This window comes from Plecotus auritus, assembly GCF_963455305.1.
Source record: "Plecotus auritus genome assembly, chromosome: 8".
NCBI lineage: Eukaryota > Metazoa > Chordata > Mammalia > Chiroptera > Vespertilionidae > Plecotus > Plecotus auritus.
The window spans coordinates 154,978,513-155,002,321 of NC_137782.1; the positions used below are offsets into that span (position 1 = coordinate 154,978,513).

The 23,809-nt window shown below is 43.1% G+C and overlaps 1 protein-coding gene across 7 annotated transcripts in view; it reads right to left on the reverse strand.

Moving 5' to 3' along the window:
• TMEM178A (transmembrane protein 178A) overlaps positions 1–23,560 on the reverse strand; it is a 74,319-nt gene extending 50,759 nt beyond the window's left edge. For 2 of the 7 annotated variants that reach the window (XR_013961456.1, XR_013961461.1), the window contains exon 1: positions 22,978–23,525. Coding sequence is in view for 1 of the 7 variants with exons in the window: in XM_080684717.1 (XP_080540843.1) it covers positions 22,978–23,377 (400 nt within the window). In the remaining 6 variants the exon portion in view is untranslated. Of the gene's footprint in view, positions 1–20,994; positions 21,034–21,442; positions 21,572–22,977 lie in introns of those variants that run through there. The other 5 variants (XR_013961457.1, XR_013961458.1, XR_013961459.1 and 2 more) reach the window with 5 other exon arrangements.
• Positions 23,561–23,809: the final 249 nt, after the last annotated feature.

The window sequence follows — 23,809 nt, forward strand, 5'->3', positions numbered from 1 at the left end:
AGTAAGTTGCCAAGTCTCAACCACTACTTTTTGCCATCAAAAGTCAATCATTTATTTTCTTTCATGCATTCATTTATATATTTGTTCAACAAACATTTACTTAGCAAGTGCCTTTTAGACAGAGGACATACTTTCTGCATCTAGAATATGACACCACAAAAACAAAAAAACTGTAACTCTGAAATGGGAAGAAGGGAGGGAGAGAGATGGGGAGGGGTGTCCCACCTGCGCCTTGATGACCTATAAACACTGATGGAATTAGCAATTTCCCAAATGCTCAAAAAAGAGCAACTTAGTGAAGAAAGTCTGCCCCTTTTAGAATGGGCTGGCAGTGTTCCGGGCAAATTATCCTTAAAAACAATGCACTGTCAGCCCCTGCCAGGTGTCTTGATTGAATCCTTCTAATTGAGCTGCACTGTCAGAAGTTTGTTCCCTTTATGAGAATGAGCCCTGGATCAAGTTGAATTGACTAATTACTCCTGTATATAGAGATTGGGAAAGCAATGTTTGGTAGAGCTAATGCATGAAAATATAGGCAAGGGCAATGGCTCTGCTCAGACTGTGAAAAAAAACGTAAACACATTTGCTACTGTGAACAATGTTCTCATGTCCCCTTCACCAGATGGGCTGCTGGATTTATGAGGGGATGTGTCACAGATACATATCAAGATAAATGGAAACTGGGAGCCCCTTTAAAACAGCCTGCAGGATCTAAAGAGAGGGCCTGTGCGGGAGCTGGCTCCATAATTGATAGAGTCGTACCCCTGAGCTTTGACAGGTTATGGAAATCCGCTTAAAAAATATAAACAGATTTTAAACAATATTCCCTACTTTTTCTAAGTCATGATAAAGGCTAAGCCATCATCAAGCTAAACTGACAAGTCTGAATTTCATTTTCTTTAGCTTCTTCAGCTTACTCTCTCATGATTAGGTGGTCTGATAGGTACCAGAGACAAGAAGTAAAATTGCCAAATTGGATGGGTGACCAAGAATTCACTCCAACAAGAGCAGAGAACGGCACTCACCACCTTCCAGTGGCAAGAGCCTTATGGCAGGAAGAAGCCAGATCCCAAAGCCATTTGTAGCAGCTGCAAAAGATTCAGGGGCAGCCTTTATCACTATTTCCCATGTGCTCTGCTTCCTCCAACAGCTCCACGGGCATTGCTAAATCATGACAGAAATCTGCAGCAGATAAGCACACTTTTGAGACCACCAGAATTGCATTAGTGTAGTTCTAGGAAAAGGATAATCACACTCTTATTTATTACATAGCCTCGTAGGCTGTATTCAAAGTGCCTTCTCATATATTCTATAACTTACAAAAGGCACACATTCTTCCCTTTTTACATATAAGGAAAACAAGGCACCAACCACTTGAGGGATCTAAATCAGCGGTCACCAACCTTTCAGACCTCACGGACCACCAGTGATCCACGGACCACCGGTTGGCGACCGCTGACCTGAATAGTAACGATAACCTACTGAGGGCATGCCACATGCCGGACTCTATGCTGAGAGCTTTACTCCCATTTCCCCCCATGAGACAGGTTCTGTCATTACCTCTGTTTTACAGAGGAGGAAATAGGATCAGAGAGGTTCAATAGTCTGCTTGAAGTCCCACGGCTAATAAGTGACTGAGCTGGCATTGAACTTGCATCTGCCTCCAAAAACCAATTCGCAGCTATCTTAACAGACTTTGTCAGATGAGAATCACTATGACTGTATCTGATCATGGCTAATTAGTCCCTTTAAATGGACGAGGACAGAGCAGGCAGGCGAGGATTGACATGTGGCATTGCTTCTATTATATTAGTCTGTGGATTTCCAGTGCTCACACTGCCCTCCACCCACCAGGAAGCAGAAACAGCCTCCAGGAAAGCAGGGTCCAAAGCTTTGGATGCAGACTTCCTTTCCTGCTGGCTGAACAGGTTTTCAGGTGCCTAAATCCCTGACTGAGGCCAAGGAAAACCAGAAGGGGCAGAGGAAAGGCTCTGGAAAGAGAAGAAGGTGCTGGAAGAATGGAGCGGGGAGAGGGACACAAAGGGCAGAGATTCCCCCTCTCTGTAACCCCAGAGCCCTGGACACACATGAGCCCCAGATGGCAGGTTGCAGGTGGGGTGGGGTGGGGGAGTGGTTAACCCTCAAGTGAGGATAGGAAGGGGAAACCTCACCATTCACCAAGTGGAGCTGCCATCTCTGGTGGAGATCTCTCTATTTGTGGGGAAAGAACCTGTCCCACACACCCACCAACTGCATATACTCGAAACTGAAGTCCCCATTCTTCCTACTAACCTAACCACATAGTTCAAACAGTCAAAATAACCATCAGATGCTTGAGCCTGAAATACAAATGTACTCCTGGTCTGGTTCCAATGACAGCATGAAGGGGAGCTGTAATCCTCTTTCTGTTTACCACCTGTGCTTATCACATCCTTGTTGGAGGACAAAGAGAGAACGAGATAACTTGCATATAGTTCAGAGCTATACTGTACTACCGCTCATTGCATCTTATAACACACACACCACCACCACCACATTTCAGCCCACATCTCATCAGAAATGCCCACAAAATGTTTTCCAGCCCTAATTTTACATCAAGCAGCACGAATGATATAGGCAACTGAGCAGAAAGAAGAGAAAGTGCAAATAAGCGGTTTTACTAAGCATCACTTAAATCAGCTATTTGGGGATACAGTGCAAAGAACCGAGGGCAGACAGAATCACAAAAATTAAACATTCACCCAGCGCCCATTCACCTTGTGGGGTAGCAGCCCTGGCCCAGCTGCCCCTCCGGTGCCCCCCATCCTGCCCCCAGGCTCTGTGCCACCAGCTCAGCCCAGCATAGCACATTAGCATTCTTATCACTCCCCTCAACCCAAGGGGAAAAACTTCCAGCTGCCTTGTACTTAAGCATCACCCTCGGCACCATAAGCCTGAGCCTGTGCATAATTGACAAGGAACATGTTGATAAGAAATGGGACTGTTCCAAGTTTCCGAAGGATAACTAGGTAATTAAAAGAAAAAATCTAATTTAAGAAACTTCTGAAGAAATTCTTTTAAGCTCTCTGGCAACATCCTTTATGGATTATTCTCTTTCACCAGTGACTTTTGTTTTGCTTTGTTTGATTTTCAAAGCCTGGGGCTAGATATCTGATGTTCCAGGGTATCCCACAGTCCCGGGCCAACTCTGGGAGTAACTTAAAAAGCCCTGGACTAGAAGGCAAAGGGCACCTCCATTTCCTTGCAGGCTCAAGTACCCGGGTCTTCTGAAGTCTGTGCACCTGGTGACTGCTAGAGGACTGAACACAGTGCCCTCTGAGGACCCTGGCTCTCCGGCCAGCAGCTGTCCCCACTTGTGCAGAGCAACGCAAAAGGTCTCAGGGAGCGCCATTAATTAGCAGGAGCACAAACGTGCAGAGATGAAGTCAGTCTCTGCAGTGCTCTCTGCTGCTGGCTGCACCACTTGGCTGCCTGGCTGGTTTAAGGCCATGCCGTGAGCAACCAGCTGCCAAGATACATCCTGAGACACGCAAATGAACATGTGGGACTCTACAAGCCCCACACCAGGAGGCCCACCACCTCCTAACAAACAGCATGGACCAGCTTGTTCTTCATTCCACATCACCTCCCTATCCTGGAGGTTGGTTTAACATTAAATTGTGGCCCTACCACTGCTACCTTTATGAAATTCTCTCTTAGTTAAAATGGGGCTGGCGATATTAATTTCAAATGATACTCCAAGGACCATGAGAGACCAGGCACTCTTTATGCCTGATCACCTTTAGTCAGGCTTCCTATATCACCCCACTTGAACTAACTGGTCTTCTCCAGCCTGAATGGTGGAAGTGCTTGTCTAATCTTAGTTATTGGATCTTGTGATTTCCCCCCATCCAGTCCCACCTACAAATCGAATGAAAACGAACTCTCTGCCCTCCGAGAGTGTAGAGTCTAGTGAAGGACAGTGGCATTATTGAAATAATAGCAATATTAGATATAAAATTATAGCTCAGGTGGAAAGGAGACCACAGAACAGGAGGCAGTCCAAGAAGGCAGAAGTCCCTCAGATGTACAGGATTATCCTTGAGGGGTAGGAGGAAGGGCAGGTACAGGGCTTTGAAGAGGAAGGCCTGCAGAACTGGGGGAGAGAGCATGAGGGGGTGTCAGGGAAGATGTGTGCTAGAGAGGGAAATGAGGGATAGACCACAGAGGGCCTGAAGGTAGGGTGAGACTTGGTCTCTCTTGAGAGCCTCAATGGAAGTCACCACAGATTGTTAGCTAGGAGAAGACATGATCAAAATTGATTTTTAAAAACAAACACACATAAGACACTTCACTCTTGCCCCAGTGTGGAGAACAGATTGGAGAGGGCTGGAAGTCATTTAAGTGATGGGGGTCCAAGTAGACCACAGCCTCCTGAACAGCAATCCCTGAGAGCAGGGTTCCCAGTGAGGGGGTCAGAGAAGGCCTCTGAATTTGAAGGAGTGTTCACAGGGACTGGCGGGCAGGAGGTTTGGTATGGCTGGCGCAGGTATATAAAGTATGAGAGGGAAAGTGGCAAGAACTAAAGCTCTAAGAGGGAAGGCGGGCAGAGACCAGGCAGGAAGAGCCCCTTCCCCTACACTACAAGGCCTCACTCAGGAAGTTATCAGGAGCCACAGAAGGGTTTAGCAGAGAAGTGATAAGATCAAGTTTCATTTCAGATAGATGTTCTGTCAGTTGGGGAAAATAAAAAAGGCCTATGAGGAGATATGGAAGCAGAAAAGATTTGTTAACTAGAAGGCTATGCATCCACAGTTAAAATATTATGCAAGTGGTTACATGATTAAAATTGGAAAATTCTTTTGGATCAATCCTAGATTCAAAGCAGCATATACTGTATTGTCTCAAATAGTGCTTGTGTATATATTTGCATAAAGACTGGATAAAAATAAATCAAACTTTTAACAGGGTTATATAACTAATTTGCAGGGTTCCGGATGATTTTTGTTTTCTTCTTTGCAGTTTTCTGCATTTTCTACAATGAGCATGTATTTATGAAAGTTCATAATTAGAAAAAATAAAGATGTGAACTACATGAAGTCAGTGTGAATGGCCCTATTGAACTGATAGCAACAATTTCACATTTTGCTAGTGCCTGATATTTAGTGACCCTAAATCTTAAGCCACAAGATAAATATCATTCTCTCTGTGTTCACAGAGAGGAGAATGAAAAACAGGGAAGCAAAATGATTCATTTAACATGACACAAAGGGCTAAGGCAAAGCAGATAGGAACTGGGTGGATGCATGTACTCCTCAGCTGGGTCAATTCTTTTTCCTGAGAAATTATTTGAACAGAACGGATCATGTACAATCCCATAATTAAGAGAGCCAAAATAATTAGAGACAGCCCAACAGACTGCCTGATTATCGGCCTAGATCAATAAAAAAGAAGTCAATCCACAGCCTTGGATAAATAAGGCCGCAGGCTACCCTGCTGTGGGGACTGTAATTCCAGGATCCCGAGCTCAATTACGACAGCATTTTTCTAGGAGCAAAGAGGAACCAGCATGAGGAGGGAAGAAAGCAGAAGTCGCTTCCGCCTGTGCCTGCCCATCCTCACCTTTGGTGATCGTGTGCAAAGAGAGGACAGTTGTGGCACACTTCACTCCCCTGCCAAAAGCTGTAGTACACACAGCCCTGCTTCTTTTTTCTTTTTTTTTTTTTAAATATATTTTATTGATTTTTTACAGAGAGGAAGAGAGAGAGAGAGAGAGAGAGAAACATCGATGAGAGAGAGACATCAATCAGCTGCCTCCCGCACGCCCCCTACTGGGGATGTGCCCGCAACCAAGGTACATGCCCTTGACTGGAATCGAACCTGGGACCCTTCAGTCCGCAGGCCGACTCTCTATCCACTGAGCCAAACCCGTTAGGGCTAGCCCTGCTTCTTTACTTACTGGCCATTTCCCCACATCTTGCCACCACCCTCAAGAGCTGAATGAACACAATCCTGGATGAGGCCGCAGCTACAGATATTAGACCCTCCTGGCTCCCTCCTGTCTGGATGAGCTCCTGTCCCCCTCCTGAACAAGGGAGCTGTGGTTACAGGAGAGCACAAGGCTTTGCTTCCATGTGAACCCAGAAAACACAGCAAAGATGGCCCCATTGGGAGACTGGCCTATGTGATACTTATTTTTATTTACTTATTTTAAAACTTCAGAAAAGCTTAGAGAGGAATCTAGTGGTATTTTTATAGCCTAAAATACCATTCTTGGCTTTGTTGCATGGGTGAGGTGAGACTGGGGAAGAAGAAAGGAGTAGGTGGGAGGCTTCCCCAAATTGCTAAGCTTGCGGATTAAACAAGTGCAAATTAGTCAGTGTCCAAATTTATGCTGAAATGGACAATACTGTATTTTGCAAGTCAATAAAGTGGCATTTACATGTAAATACACAGAAAATGAATAACCAATTTACATGTTCTTAATCTACTGCAAGTGGCCCTGAGGATCAATAAGATAACAATTAACTAGAAGTTCAGCGTCCATGGGTTCTAACTGAACCTTGCTACAGCCAATCCCCTGTATTTGCTTTTTCTAAAAAAGGGATTAATAGGCTGTTATGGGAAAGTCTACCAAGGCCATGAACAGGATGACTGAGTGGGATGCCCTGCAAATGAGACCTGGCCGTGTCTGTCAATCACCCGGGCACTCTCATAGACACGCCCATCTGCCCTCCTGGTGACCCCTCTCTATTTCTGAGCCTTCTTGTAGTCCCTTAGGCAAAGTCATTCTTACCCTGCTCTCTCCTTTTCTCCTCTAGTAAAGATGGTCACAACTTTGACATCATTTGGTAAATCGGAAGTGCCATATTCCTTGATACTGTGCTTATTGCAACACAGAAGAACACCCCAAAGGCCTCAGGCAATGACAAGCTTTGACACAGAGAAAGGTAGGTTTTAGCTATCTGGAAAACTCACCCTTTACTTTCCGATGCTCTAAATAAATCATAAATGTAATAATTTGGAAAATTCTTAGAAATCGTGAAGTCTGACCTTCCCCTTTTACAATGAGAAACTGAGATCTAGAGAGGTTTAAATGACTTGCCAAGCTCCTGTCTGTAGCACGAAGAGCCAGGACCAGGCCTGTAGCTCCTGGTGCCCAGGGTGCCTCGTGTCCCCCCACCCTACCACATGGACACATGACCCTCTGTATAAAAATGGTAATTACCAGCAGTCTCCATGTTATTCTCCTCCATCACACATGCTTAGTCAGGGAGCAGGGCTCCTTTTCCTCTTTGTAAAAACTGGTCTGAGATATGTGGAAGAAACGTGCTGTGTGCATTTAAGGTGCTTTTTCTTATATTCCATGAGTATTGCACTCCTGGTCATATGGCCACTCCAGAGTAATTTCACTTCCCTAGTTCATAATCTCCCATGGATTTTGTAAGGCTCTTCCCTATTATTACTGTTTGTAAAAGGAAGCAAACAAACAAAATCCCTAGAGAACGAAGAAACTTTGTAAGAAGTATATTCCATATCAAGAGACCAAAGTTAAGGCCATTATGTGATGTTCTCCTCTCATTCTCCATGGAGTTGCCTCTCCCCATCTTTCCCATCACTGTTCATTGTGGGTTAACCTTCTTTAACTATGTTTATTTCCTTCTCTTAGATAATCTTCTAAATAAGTTGTCCAAATGACCAAAATGCTTATGACAGGCAAAGGCTCAAAACCTTGACCCTATTCAGTCTGTCTTCTTAGAGTCACACTCTTGCTCTCTCAGTAAGAACCAGCCCAACCTTGGTGGGGATGATGCAGATGACTGACTTGTCTACTGAATCTCTGCTTTGTGTGGAGAGATCTAAGTAAAAACAGCTGGTCCTCTCAAGAATCAGAAGTTGAGCAACAGACCTAACATGATAATCATCACCAGCGATGACTGAAAAGGCTACCTGGGTTAAATCCTTCCCTCTGCATAAAGGAGGAAATTTGGGGTCAAGAAAGTCATAACATGTTCAAATGTTTTAAATAGGGCTTTCAATGAAATTAACTATTATGCCAATTACACTATGGGACAAGCCACCTAAAATACCATTTAAGGAAACAAAGAAGAAACTGAAATGAATAATCAAGATTCACAATACAAATTAAATGAAAGTGATCAAATATAACCTCTAATGGATTATTACCTTCAGAAGGCACATCTCCAAAACTTTTGAACAAAATGAAGCATGACACATAATTGTAGACTTCACATTTACCTCACGTAGATTATGCGTATTAAATACTCTTATGAAGGAAAGAAGAAATAAACCTAGAAATTTTTCCTGTAGTAACAAAAAAAGTATATTTCTTTCTTTCATCAAGATCTTTTCAAAACTTCTTCAAAGAAATTTAAAATGAGCAAGTACGGCAAAATGTAAATTATACTATGCAATTTTCTAAAGGGTACTCCTTTTTGCTCTCTATTATAAACTCTACCTCCAGTTCCTAAAACCAGACATAACTTACTATTACCGATTCCCTGGGAAATCATCTAAGAAGAAAAAAAAATTATACAGTTGAGTCCTTCCAACTAAATGGCAAACCTTGCTCCCACAGAAGAGAATTGCTGGAATAATGTAGAGAGTCCTGCTTTCTCCTTGGAAACCCTCAGGAAATGAAAAAGAAAATTAGCAATAAGAAATCATGTCACATTTGAAAGGGCAAAGGAAAGGCATATGGGTGAACAATTTGAAAACAGGAAAGGACTCTCAAACTTGGACTGTGCTAATGCTTACCTGCTCCGACAGAGAACTGACCTTTTTCTCTCCTTACATTTTGCAGAGTTAATTAAGCTGCTGTTTTCTGGGCATCCTATAATTACAGCTGGTTAATGCTGCCAGAGACCCAACAGGTTACACGGATCCAACCTCTATATTTACAAATGAGAAAATGAAGATCTGGAGAGGGGAGGGGACGTGCCCAAGGTCACAGAGCTAGTTAATAGCGGAGGGAAGAAGATGCCCCAAGTCTGCCGATTTCTGTCACCTCAATAAACTGCAAAATAAACGTGCTGGGAGGGAGATCACTTCAGAATGCCAGCAAAGTCACGGGTCTCTTGGAGAGCTGGCTCTGTTGGAAGAGTCTGAAGAGCACTCTGGCTCCCCATGTGACTCTCCAGGCTTTCTCAGCGTAGGAGGACCCCCCCGCCCCCCGCCCCCCGCCCCCCGCCCCGAAACAAGGCCGACACCACAAAACAGCTCAGGGAAGAGCCCCAGGAAGGGTAGCTACCAGCTACCGGAGGCTTCCAGCAGTCATCCCAGGGATGCTGCTCTCTGGCCAAAGGATGCCATTGGAATTGCAACCATTTTATTGAAAATAGAGAATATTTAATGTGCCAGGACTGCACATGAAAATACTTAGAAGGAACTCGACAAAACATCACCTATGTATTGAGTTACTAGTATTTGAAAAACCGCCCTGTTAGGGCTTGTGAGAGAACAGAGACAAAGGAGCAGTTCCTTCAAGGCAGGGACTGCCTATGGAGATAAGCAGGAAGACAAGAAAACCTCAGTAAGAATATAATCCTTTAGTTACGGATTCAGAACATTGTATGAGGAAAATCCCCCATTAAGAAGCACTCTGTTAATTTTACACCGATTTTTTTTTTAATACTTCAAAACTAAAAGTATACCCAAGTGTTTTTTTTTTTATTTCTACTATTATTGCTACTTTTTTTTCAAATGCCAAGCACTTTGTCTTTTTTGAATTAATTATTAATGGCCTACTCTTTGAAAACAGAATAATTCTTGTCTACTCCTTGCCCTAGAATTGAACCAAAAACTGGAGTGAGTGAGAAGAAAATGGACCAGATATGACTGTGATTTGAATCAATCCAATGTAATTTTTTCAGCAGCCAATCTATAGAAAGATAGCCATGTGTCTGATACTGGCATCTGTCCCTGGCCTTAAGGGAGAAAAATGGATAAGAAAACAAACCACAGTACAATGTAGAAAATACTGTAATAGAAGTACATATAAGGCACACTGGGATCCTAGCTAATAAAGCAGTTAATTCTGCAGGGAATGAGGGGGCTAAGGAGAGAGTCAAGGAAATTTAGAGAGAAAATAACAATAGAAGTAAGCTTTCAAGGAATAGTGCCCAGATGGACAAGGGCGGGGAGGGGGAGGTATTCCAGGCATAGGAAATAGGGCACACAATGACAGAGAGAGTGAAGGGCATATGCTCTGAGGGAATGGCAAATGGGCTGGTGTAGCCTGATCCTAGATGTCAGGGAAAAGTGACTGGTATACATAACCAAAAAGGTAGCTATAGCCACACAGTGAAGGCTATTTTATGACCTGATGAGAAATTTAGACTTGTAGCTGTAGGCAGTGGGAGACCATTATAGATTTATTTTTTTATTTTTACCCTTTTAGCCATTTTAAAGTGTACAATTCAATTTTATTTAGTGCATTGTGCAGCCATTCCCACTATCTATTGTCAGAACATTTTTATCAACCCAAAAAGAAAACCTTGTACCCATTCAGCAGTCACTTCCCATTCCTCCCTCCTTGTTTTCTGTCTCTATGGATTGGATATTCCTATAAATGGAATCTTATAACACATTGCCTTTTGTGTCTGGCTTCTTTCACTTAGTATAATGTTTTCAAGGCTCATCCATGTTGTAGCATGTGTCAGCACATCGTTCCTTTTTATGGGTGAATAATGTTCCATTCTATGGATATACCACACTTGGTTTATCCATTCACCTGTTGCTGGACATCTGGGTTGTATCCACCTTTTGGCTAATATGAACAGTGATGCTATGAACATTTATGTAGACATTGTTTGCGTTTCTGTTTTCAATTCTTTCAGGTATATTCCTAGGGACGGAATTGCTTGATCATTTGGTAATCCTCTGTTTAACTTACTGAGGAAACCATCAGGTAGATTTATAATAAAAGCAAGGATTTGATTGTATTTTAGAAATATAAATGTACTGAGTAGATGTTAAAGAAATAAGATCCCATAGAAATGGTGCCCCAAATATCCACCAAATAGTTGCTCATTTGCTCCTTCCTGCTTTCCTTTCTTTCCTGCCGGCTCTCTTGTGTTCTTCTTGGTGTTTTTTTTTTTTTTTCTATTTGAACCTTCAAATTGGCATGCAATCTGGTGGCCCAAATATATGTCCACCCACATCCCTTGTGGCTCTGCACCATCTTCTGAGGCTTCTGTGCTAAAATCCTGCTTGCTCAGCCCATCTGCAGCAGTTCAGATTGTTTTCTTGCTTTGATCTCCCTGCTCTAAAGAGGCATCAAGCTTTAATAAATAGGCCTCTCAGTTTCAAATGGAGGTCCCATCAGGAAATGTGAGGCGCCCCGGACTGGTCTAACATGAACATTCCTGCTGAGATGTCTGGGCTTCATCTTAATGCCCTCCCCCTCCATCCCACTGCTCCAAACACAGAATCAGCCACTGCTAAACAACCACTTTCTCAGGTGGCCTTCCAAGGTTGTAATTTCGAAAGCAAACACAGTTCTTTACAGAAATTTCAAGTATTGTTCAAGCCCAATACAGACACAAGTGAAGTGGCTTTTCTTCCAGCTAGAATTGGTTAGTTTCTCAGGTTTTGAATATGTGCCTCTGTCCACACATCGGGCAATAGCAAAGAGCGATTTGCTAATGTTCTGTCTCAAAGTTGTTACAGTTACAGGTGCACTTGGAAGTCATAATGATGGTCACTCAGTTACCAGTCAAGGGATGGGACTGAAATATGGTATTGTCACTCTTGTTTTCCTACAAAAAAACTAAAACAAGTCTTATTTTGGGGTAAACAGATTTTATAAACTGGCTTGAGCGGGGAGGACATGTTCAGAATAGTGATTTCCATGAAGCTGTCCCTGGAGTGCACTGTCCTGCCCCTGAAGGTCTGGGGACACTGGATGAGCAGCTGGGAAGTGCTAAAGCCCTGAGCTCACCAAACCAGGGTGTGTTAAATTTACAGTAACTGCACTAGCAAATCTTAGAGTTCATTGATATCCCTTAAAATGCACTATTTAGAACAATTTACATTCCATTTAAATTTAAAAGTACAATTATAAATAAGCTTCCTTAGAAACAGCCATGCAGCCTCTGGGTCACTAGAGATTACAGAGTCACAAAAGCAAAGCACAGGACTTTCAGGGAACGTCCATGTACCCACGAAGGGTAGCAGAATATGCCACCCCAAAATAGGACACTTTGACATAAGTGTTATTGTGAGCTGAAAGCGATTGAGAAGAAGTAGGTACAAAAAGCTCTCTGCCCCACTCCTACCTGGCTAAAAGCAGGACATAAATTTGTAAAGGTGCCCCCACCCCTCCCCTCTCTAAGAGTAAAGATAGAAATGAATCATTGGAGACAACTCTAGACCCTTAACAGCCCTGAGAGAGTACCAGAGGAATCCACATGAAAACATTGCTAAAATTCACCCTCACCTATACCATTAGTTTCCCCCATAGATTTACCTTCCCCAAATTGGCCAGCCCGAGACACTCAAAGTCCTTTTCCTTTGTCTTGTCACTTCTCTAAAAATGTATTGGTCTTTTGTTAAGATGCTACAAAAGCCCACGCTTTAACCACCTCTTTGAGGTACTCATCTCTGAGTGCTCCCTGTACATGGGTCTTATTTTCCTCTTGTTCATCTGCCTTTTGTCAGTCTAAAGTACAGGGTTCCAGCCAGGGAACCTGGGAGTATAGAGGGAAAAATATGTTCTTCCTCCCCTGTATCAGGGCAGGATGCGGAGCGAAAACATAGTAAATCTGGGACGGGTTGCAGAAAATCTGGGTTCTCCTCTCAGTCCTGTTTTACCTATGGAATCACACAGGAGGGACAGGACTGCCTGAGGACTTCCCTGCGGTAGCAGCACCAGGGTTCTTTCTGTACACAATAGGCATGCTTCCCTTCCTGAGCCCCCAGAAACCAGACTTCGTTCCGGTGTCAGGCAGCCAGCCAAGTGCTTCCTGGGGAGACAGGGCCCTTCCCCAGCACTAGGAGGGAAGCTTGATTGGTATGAGGGAATTATGATGATTCCATTCCAATTGTCAGGGATTGGTTTAGGAATGGTCATGTGACATAATTTTGACCAATGGGATGGTTGCTGGGAGACTTCTGGGAAATTAGATTCATTGTAAAAAAGGTTCACAAAAAAGGGGTGGGGGGGGGGGCATGGCCTCACTGGCTTCCTAGCCTTTGCACTGTTGCTGTGTGAGGCAGTGGCTCATGGCCCTGCTGTGAGCAGAAAGAGACAAGCCTGAAGGCAAATCACCCATGTTAGGACTATTCAAGCCCAACAGCATTACATCTTTCATCAGCCTGAGAGCAGGCTTCCTCCAGACTTCTTGTTATGGGAGATAACACATTTTTCTTGTAAGTCCATTTTTATTTGGGTTTTCTGTTATTTGGCATTAAAAGATCTTTCACTGATAAACTCACCCACATGAGTGGATAAGTGTTTATCAAGCACTTTATTAATTGCATTTAAAAAGTTAGACCCACAACCCAAATTATAATGTTTCATACCTAATCAGAAATGCTGCTGTACCTGGCTTTTCTGGAAATAATAGCAACTCCAGAAAACTACATATACAGAATACCTGGGGGGAGGGAGGGGAGCAGGAAGAAAACAAGTCTACCATTTCAACCTGCAAACAGAACTAGAAGAGTGCTAAAGCAAGAACTCTGTGATAATTTAGAAATAAAAACACGCTCTTAAAGAACACCCATGCCACAAATTTCCAAAATGAAAATCTGGAGCCTATTAGTAAGAAGCAATTTCCCTCATGGCATAATCAAAATATTACTGAACTACTCTGTTTAATGCCTCTCGTACATAGTTAGTTCAATAACTCTGTCATGTTTTGTGACCTTTTATGATTTCCCCTATCATTAACGTCCCCCCCCCCCCCACACCAAAATCAGGTATGTTGGGATCAAAAGTCTAATAGGTAATAAGTTATTTTATAGCTTCCAGTTTTCCAAATCAATGGTACCTAGGGATGACTTTGGGCTGTGAAGCACCCATACTCACAATACCCATCAGCTCCCCTTACAACTCCCACCCCTAAAAAAATACACAGTCTGGATAAAGTCCCATCCACGTTGCCAATCAGACTGCTGTCTCTAAGCCTCTTCTGTGCAAGATTGAGGGCCACCCCTGTCCAAATGATAGACTCTGTTTTATAAATGCTTACCCATTTGATTTTATATATGCTTACCCATTTTCCTCCTACCAATTTAAGTTTCAGGAAGAAAAGGTAACCCTTGAGAAAATAAAGAAATATAACATGACTTCGATGCTTCTTTGGTGGACATCTTCTGGCTGTATTTTATCTTTTATTGCTGAATAGTAAACAGTTTCCTTGTGTCTTTTGGTTTATTTCAAACACCTGAACAAAAAGATAGTATTTTTCAGAAATGTTCATGTGAGTAGTTGTTGTTGTTTTTCCTGTCACTCTTTAGTTTAGCTTAGTTTTTATTTGCTAGTACTTGTTAGTTTTAGGTTCCTTCAATCAATACCCCTGCTGTCTGCATTTTTTATTTTATTTTAGAGGGGAGGGACGGGGCACATTGATTTGTTGTTCCACTTATTTATGAATTCATTGGTTGTTTCTTATATGTGCCCTGACCAGGGATCAAACCCACATCCTTGGCATATTTGGACGATGCTCTAACTACCTCACCTACCTGGTCAGGCCTACTCTGGCTCTCTGAACACCAAACAAAAGTTTTTCCTACAATATGTTAGATACTAAGGATTATATCACCTGAGATAAATGATTTTAAAATACCCATGCCATAAAACAAATACTGGGCTCCAACTGGCCTAGACTCAATTAATCCCATTGGCCATTATATTTTTTGTTTCTTCCCACCAACAGTTTATCTTCTATGTCAAATTGTCACTCTGATGATCTGCTCCATAATTTTTCAATCACATGGAAAATGATCTGTTGTTTTTCAGGATAATTTCATTGGAGTACCATTTAACAGGATGCACATACTTAAAATTCCATGACAACTATACCCATTACTATAAGCGGCTTTCAAAACTGTGAGAAGAAATGGCATTCAAACTCAAATTGACCAACAGCCCTCTGCCACCTACTCAGACAACCCTTCCTCACTGCTCTGGGTGTGGTCAGGGGAAGTACAACCCTATGAGACCGGAAGGACATGTTTTTCACTAAGCAGCCTCTTATTTTCAAAAATATTTCTTTTCCAACATCCAGTAGTAACATGGGTTGGCCGATGGTTGAGTGAAACAAATACTCGCATCCCCTATGCCAAACAAAAATTCCTTAAAATGCAGCTCAAAGAGACCCAAATCAAGTATAGCCTCTCCCTCCCCCAAATTCCTCTTGCCCTACCTGTTCAGATGTTATAGACCCTAAATCTGCAAATCAATGCTTATTGGCAAGGCAGATGGAAGCATCAGTGTTAATTTGTAGTTGAGCGACCTGTTCTAAAGGGACAGTTAAGCCTTCTAGAATTACCTATACACTTGTATTTCTGGGATCTCTTCCCTGTCTACCTGCATAGTGTCAAACAACTTGGAGAACCCAAAGGGAGCATATTACATCCTTTTGATCCTTCGAGGAGGAATGAATTGATTGATTTTTGTACCAATGAACAAAATATTAAGAAGTCTAAGCACTGGGGGACAGCCTGCAAGTTATAGAAAATAATTCAGTGTGTTGTCAGTAATTCAAATAATGGGAACTAAAATCTGGTTTGCAGTGTTCCCCTTTTTTCACTTGCTAATGAATTCCCTGATGGGTGTCCCCATGACATTATTGTTTGGTCTGCAATCAGCTTATCTGGCTGAGTCACAAGAAAGATGGAGTGCAGCATGCAGTTTCCCGGTACTCTGCAGCAAACAAAGGCTGTCAGCTTCATGCTGGCTCGCTCATGCTCCAAGTTCAGTTACTTCCTTTTAGTTAAAACTTGCTATAAAACAGATTAATCACTGCAATCACTTTAAACCACAGGGAAACACTATAAAAGAGCAAGGGGGAAAATGAACTGTCATGAATTTTACCAGGTTTTGAAGATAAAGACCATTTTCTATTTACAAACCCCTTTATTTTGATAACAATCTTTACAACCAGTTGTGCAAAGCTGTATATCAATGGTGTGATGGTTTTAAAAAATAATAACTGTAGAAAAACAATTTTTTTTTAACTTAAAGCACGTCTACATGGTTAAAATGATCTCATCTGAATTAGCTCCAAAACATTGAGCTCATGTTTTACTCCAACATAGGTATATTGGCTATTTGTATTATTTGCCAATCCTCCAGTTTGGTTGTCTTCAACTATTTCCTTCCATTTCACCAGTTGTTTTTGCAAGAGGGTGGGAATTGAGGAGGATGACCAAATCTGATTACTTTTATTCTTTTTAACCAGAAAAAAAAAAAAAAAAAAAAAAAAAAAACAAGAAAAAGAGCCCCAGATGTTCACACAATTGAGTATTAAAAAAAAGGAGAGGGGATTGTCCCTGAAACGTAGGTGGGCACAGAAAGACGAGCTCAGGAAATAAGGAGATAGTCCATCTCGAGGTCACGGCTTGCTTGGCAGAGGTCACAGATCAGTAACCTAGGGTATACTACAGGTGTACTCAAAGATGGAAGGAAGAGTTCATTCTTGGTCACTGGTGGGAAAACCCTATGACCAGCCTAAATTCCTTCAATGTTCCCACTCCTCCTGGTCTCCCACTTTGCATTGACATTGGGAGTCTGGGTCATTCCTTCTATGGAATGTAACATCCAGATGCTCCCCCAACAAAAGCTTATCTTCTATGGCAATCAAGAACACTTGCAATTATGAGCAGTCTGCCTGATGGAGTCTGAGGGCTCTTTTTTGAGCTTTGAAGGAGAAAAATCAGTAGCTATGGGAAAAAAAACACATAGCAACTTGGGTATAATTGGATGTGAACTTTCTATGACATAGCAAAAACTCTTCTTCTTTTCCCCTCAAGGCCATGGTTGAGTGTTATCCATGAAACATGCAGGATACAAATGTCATTTATTCTGGCAATTGAGATCACAAACCACTTAAAGCACCATTCAACTTTTGTGTTTATGAATTACTTTTAAAAGACAATTCTTGTATTCAGATGGAAAGAATGGGAGCAAGTATTGTCTTCTGAGCACAGAATGGCAAGTAAGAATTTAATTTCTGTTCAACATAACCTTCAGGAGTGGTAACAGTAGAATGTGTTGAAACACAGAGTATCACACGTGGGTATAGTGAGTCTCAAAACACTTCAGGACAAAACTACAAATCCAATCATTTGTACTATGAGTTGGCAGTTGTTTAAATGAAAAGGGTTCGTTTAATCCTGTGTCTAATGTCAGAAAGGATACAGAAATAAAATGCATCTTCTTCTCTCCCCTGTGCAAGATAAATGTGTGTGATGTAACAGTGCACTGGGGGACCCACTATAAATTTCAGCCATGATAGGAACAATCACTCCTTCCTCTGCTCAGATGAGAAACTTGGCTCTTCTAATAAGCAGTGAGAGAAGCCATCTTCAAAGTGTGTACCTGCCCGAGAGTACACAAGCAATCCTTTGGAATGAGGGGTGAAATAGTTGAACTGCCACTTATATCTATTTATGACCACATCCCTTCAAAATTTGCTTTTGTTTCTGATTAATGATGTCTCTGTTAGCACAATCTAAGCACATGATTTAAAAATGAATAAATATAAACATAATAAATGATATTCAAAATTATTTCAGAGAGCCCTTCTGGTGTGCCTCAGTGGTTGAGTATCTACCTATGAACCAGGAGGTCATGGTTCAATTCCCAGTCAGGGCATATGTCTGGGTTATGGACTCGATTCCCAATAGGGGGCGTGTGGGAGGCAGCTGATCAGTGATTCTCATCATTGATGTTTCTATCTCTCTCTCCTCTTCCTCTCTAAAATCAATTACATATATGTATTAAAAATAATAATAATTTCAGAGACCACTTGCCGTAAGAAGTAAAGAAATAAAAAGGAAGTCTTAATGATATCCCCAGCACCTTTGTCAGCAGCATCTTCTGGTCCAAGAGAAGGTTAGAGAACAGTACATGAACGAGGGGATCAGAAAGGAGAAACAGTGCCTCGCCTCTCAGATAGATCTGCTCTTAAAAGATAATTATTCCAACACAAATGATACTTTGGTCTACAAATGAGTTGAAGAAAATCATCAATCTATTTCTGTGTCAGGTAGAACTTGGTGGGTCCTATACAGGCTATTAATTTCATGGAAAATAAGCAACAGGGGAAACAGATAAATCATTGGCAGAGTGAAGAGCAGACCCAGTGAATTCCTACCAATTTCCCCTTCTTTTTCTTGCAGAGAGCACAATGACAAAGTATTTATGTCCCACTGTCTTTGACATCTCTGTTTATCTCATTAGAGGAAAAATGCTTCTGAAACTACAAGGACATGTTTTATCTCAAGTTTCAAGAATTCAATCCCAAATGACTTATACAAGTTAACGTTAGGCATACAGAACTACATTTTTCACATTTCTGGAATGCTTTCATTTTAAATTTCATAAAAACAAAATACTACAGCATTAATTTTCCTTTTGTTTATTGCAAGCAATATGTAATATTAAAATTTGAATTACATAAATAAGGTACACCTATTTGGAAAGTAATGTTAATTGTTTTAATGAAAAATTTTAATTAAAAAATTTTTAAAGTCTAATATTAAGGCTAGCAAGAACAGTTGGAACTTTTGATATAATTTCAATGACAAATTCCTATTCAAAATTAATTTCTCCTCTACTCACTAGTCTCATCAATGTTTATTTATTAAAGTCAGTGTTTTCAGTAACTGAAAGAAGCATTATATAATGTTTCCATCTGAGTCTCTTTCCATCTGTCCTCTTATTTTACTGTTTATCCAGGAGTTTAAACGTAAGAATTGCACTTGGAACAGAATGACTGAGCGTCCCCCAAAGCACTCCATCATTTTGCACTATATTTTCTGTCATTTGCCTACCAATGCTAGCAGCCTTCCCAAAGTGCTCATCCAATAACCTAATAAGAGTAGTTACTGTATAATAACTCCACTACCTGACATACATTCTACGAGGGCAGGGATTTTTATCCGTTTTGTTCACTCCTGTATCTTTTATGCCTAGAACAATTCCTGACACTCAATATATATTTGTTGAGTACCTAAATTGAGTGAATGAATGAATAAGTGTTATCAGTCCCATTTTACAGATTAACAAAGACTCAGGGAATTTCATAAAGGTAAGGCCATAATTTAATGTTAAGCCAACCTCCAGGATAGGGAAGTGATGTGGAATAAAGAACCTAACTTCAGGTCACCTCCTCTCATATCCTGGGCTCCTTATACAATCCATACCACCTTCCTACTTGTCTGCCTTTCTGTAGCTTCTATATATAAAAGCTTCTTTCAAACCCCTGTCGGCCCCAGAAGCACTAAGGGGGCCTGCAGCTCCAAAGTCCATTCTCTCAAGTTCTTACCACTAGGCTCCCTCAACTTTTCTCCCCTTTTATAGCTGAGTAGAGGATAACTTCATTTGCATACTTATCAGAGACAGTCCTTACTCTGACCAGCAAAGCTTCCTTAGCACCAAAAGTCAGCCTGGTAGAGTAGCATAGGGTTCTAGTCTTGGTTCTTTATAGGTTTATCATAACTTCACCTCTATTCTCATTGAAGGTCCTGGGTGAAGGCCCAATCTAGACCTTCGAGGGTCACTCTGGGCTAGAAGTGAACAGGAATCATAATGAAAGGCTAACAATCAGGATTTGATTATTATTCCCAAATACTGTATTTATCCCATTAAGATCAATGCTTTTCTGGCTCATGTGATTTCTCTTAAGTGGATTAAGACTATAAAGTCTCCATATTTTCTTTCTAAACTAACCTCTCACTATCCATATTGACTATTTGTATCTCCTCTACTATACATCTCTCAAAAATACTTGCCTCCAGTAACGGGAAATGCAACCAATTCCAATTGTGAGAATGTTTTCCATAGTATCAACTCTGCATTTTCCGCTGCAATGTTCACTCACCTCCTGGCGTCGCCCTCTGAGTCTAAATAAGGAAAGGCTGATCTCCTTTCATCTCAAGAGCTCAGTAAATACGCCAGGTGGTTCTTCAAGCCCTTTCCCACCTCTCCCCACTCTGTCATCTGAGTCTATTTTTTTGAATTCCTATTATTAAAATTTCTAAATATTAGGACTCATAAACAAGGTAATTCAGAGAAGAAAATAAGAATGGAACTTGAGACCCTACTTACCAACTTTTTAATTGGATGTGATGTCAACTTCTAATCATATATGACTCATTTAAAGAAATTCATACCACAGCCACTGATGTCAGATGTCAAAACAAAGGTGATACTGTTTACCTAATACAGGTGCCAAAATCATCTGTTTGAGAAAGGAAAATGTCAGCAACATTTGCCTTTCTCAAATTATTCATATAATTTTAAAGCTGCTCATTTTATCCATTCACTTCACAGGTGAACCTGAGATCCAGAAGACTTGGGTTACCTAAGTCTTAGACTTAGACTTAGGTAGCCTAAGGTAGGTTAGCAGCAATGTTGAAAGTCCTTGAGGCATTTTTGGCCATCTCCCAAACAACAAATTATGATTCTATAATGTACTGATGTCTTGTCATTTTCTCCAAACTCCTTATGTCTTAATAATGTCAGCTCATTAATTTCCCAAGAAGCTAAATTTACATTGTTATTATTACAACAATGATAGCTTTCAGAACTACTAAGTGCCCTAAAGAATAGACAGCCTTCCTAATACTATAGATAAGAACTGAAGACCAAGGGGGCCTGGCCACCTGTTGGAGGCTATACTGCAATTTAACAGCAGAGCCAGCAATGGAGCCCATGTCTTCTGATTACAAACTAGGACTTCTTAGTGTTCTGCACAAAGGATTAGCTACACACCATCGATACTATAAACCCAAGATTGTTTTAACCTAAAACAACCATACCTAGAACAATACAATTCTTCAAAGTATATAAATTCTGTCTTATGAAAGCACTAGGCTAGACAACCATTTGTCAGAAAGATGGTAGAAGGGAGTTTGAACAATGGATGGAAGGTTGAATTCAATGACCTCTAAAGTCCCTCTGTCTCTAGGTTTATTTGATTCTGGACTACCCAGGAGCTAAGCACCTCAGTGAGCCAGGGCACCTGCAGAGGCGGGGACTATGCCATGTCCTGGAGGGGTCCGTCTCCTGCAGTTGGGTTGGACTCTGCCCTGATGGTACAGGCATTACTCTATATCCAATCTACTTGCAACCAAATACTCTAGGCATAGAAAGAGTGTAAGGAAATGCAGCTCTGTCATTTCCAAAGACAGACTACACTGCTTATCTTTCTAAATTGCCTTGCCTAAATGAGCATTCCGTAACTGAGCCTCCAAATCCAGCGCTTACCGTTTGTTCACGTGCTATGCTACTATCAGACTTAATTATGCAGCATCTTCATGAGGAGAAATCAGATTTGGATGCAAGTTAGGAGAGGAAAGAAAAAGGAGCACTTTCCAAAGGAAGGTTACTGTATATGATCCCCCAAAGCTCTGGAGTCCTTCCAGGAGCAGACAGGTTTCAGATGGCAGCCCCCAGCTGAGCTAGCCATAGGAAGCAGGAAGTCAACACATTTGAGAAATGAAGACTATGCCAACTAACAAGATTCTGAAGGCCAAAATATTATTAACCTCCTCCTTTCTAAGCAATTCCATTCCAAAGTGGAATTCAACACAAGTCTGTTCATTTGTTTTCCTGAATGGCTACTAAATACAAGCATGTGCTGATTTTAGACTTTCGTTCTTTCTTTTCTTTTCTTTTTCTTTTTTTGCTAGTCCAAGAGAAAGGTTTATTTATTTTTTGCATCTCTAAAAATGTTGTATTAAGGCTGGAGCTCTGAAAATTAGAAATGAGCTTCCCCAATAAGATTGTCTCATTGAATAAACGAGATTATTTTTTAAAATATGTGATTCCATGCATAGGACCCAGGTGTTGCATAGATTTCAGAGGAGCAAACTGATGCTCTACAACTCGGCGCCAAACTACAAAACAGCGACTGACACAGCCTTACAAGCTGGCACACAAGTGAAAGAGAGTGATTATGCAGAGATTCCACGCGCAGATCCTGGAAGCTCTACTTTCAAGGGTTTGGGCAGGTTCTCTCCTCTCCTCACCCGGGCTGTCTAGACACTGAGGATGGTGTGCAGTGTCATCCCCGAGGCGGAAAAAAAGTAGATGTCCGATCTTTGTTCCCTTGAGTCCCACCAATGCCCTGAGGATGTATTTGAGGTCTGATCCCTACGGACCCGGCAACTGAGGAGGTTTGGGGGACGGTTCCTCGGGCCTCCTTAGCTCCCCATTAGCCTGCCAGCTACCACATCAGTTCTTTCGGCCACCAGCATCGGCTCCATACCAGAAAAAGCCCCTCTCCCCCTCCTGCCAGGTCTGCACCACTTTTCCTCCAACCGTGTTTCTAAAAGGGAAGCACAACTTGAGGGAAGGAGCCCACTGGGAGCCCAGGGGGGAGGCCGCTTCCAGAAAATGGACACGCGTTCCAAGTGAGGCAGGTGTGCAAGACAGGGGAGGAGGAGAGGGAAAGAAGAGGGGACTCAGGGGGCAAAGGACGAAAGCAGCGGAGGAGGGGGTGGGGGATGGCTAAAGCACGGACTTGAGGGAAAGAGAAAAGGAAGAACAGGATGGGGAGGAAAGAAGAGTTATGGAAAGAATGAAGTGCGAGAGTGGGAGAAGAAAGGAGAAACGGGGAAGAAAGGGGAAAGGATAAAGAGAGGAGGCGGCTGGGAAGGATGAAAGAATGTGCCGGGGAGCGGAGCCCGGGGACTGGGACGCAGAGGGGAGGTGACCCCGGGGACCGGCGCGCCCCAGGGGAGCCGCGGGCTGCACCGCACGCGCGGGCGCCCAGGGAGCGAGGCGCGCCCGCCGCTCACCTTTCAGGATCAGGGTGTCGATGTCCCGGTCGATGCCCAGGAAGTAGCACTTCCTCCAGAGGCCAGAGTAGGTGGCGAAGAGCGGCCGGCCGCACTCGGCGTCCAGCCCACCGAGCCCCAGCAGCGAGCGCCAGGACTCGGGGTCCGCGTGCCCGGGGCGGCCCGGGAGCAGCCGGCGCCCCAGCGGGGGCAAGTCCCGGAGCGGCAGGTGCGACAGCGGCATCAGGCGGTTCTTCTGGTCCGGGGGGTCGGCGCCGGCGCGGCTGCGCTCGCAGCTCTCTTTGTGGCGCCGGGGGTCCGTCTCGTACCAGTGGTCGGTGAAGATGGCCGTGACGAGCAGCCCCAGGGAGCAGAGGCTGAGGCCGAGGCTGAGCGCCGTGACGAGCGCCCGCGGCTCCATGGCTTCCCGCCCCGCCGCAGCCCAGCCGCCGGTGGGCTCGCGCGCCGCCGCCAGACACAATGCACTTGGCCACGGCTCTCCTCCGCGCTCCCTCCCGCGGCCTCCCCGCCCACCCGGCTGCTGGCCCCGTGTCTCCCTCTTCCCCTTCTTATCTCTCCTCCCCACCACCCTCCGGTCCCCTTCCCGGCCCAGAATCCTCGCCCCCTCCTCCCCCCGCCCTGCGATCGCACTTTCTTGCCCTCCTCCTCCAGCCCCTCTTCTCACTCTCTGCGCCCCACCCCGCGCTCACGCCCCTCGCCCCTCGCCCCTCGCCCCTCGCCCCTCCTCCGGATCGAACTGTCGGCCCTTCTCTCCGGCGATCCCCCTTCCCTTCTTAATCCCTCCTCGCCGCACTCACTTTGCTCTCTCATACCCTCCTCTCTCCCCTCACCC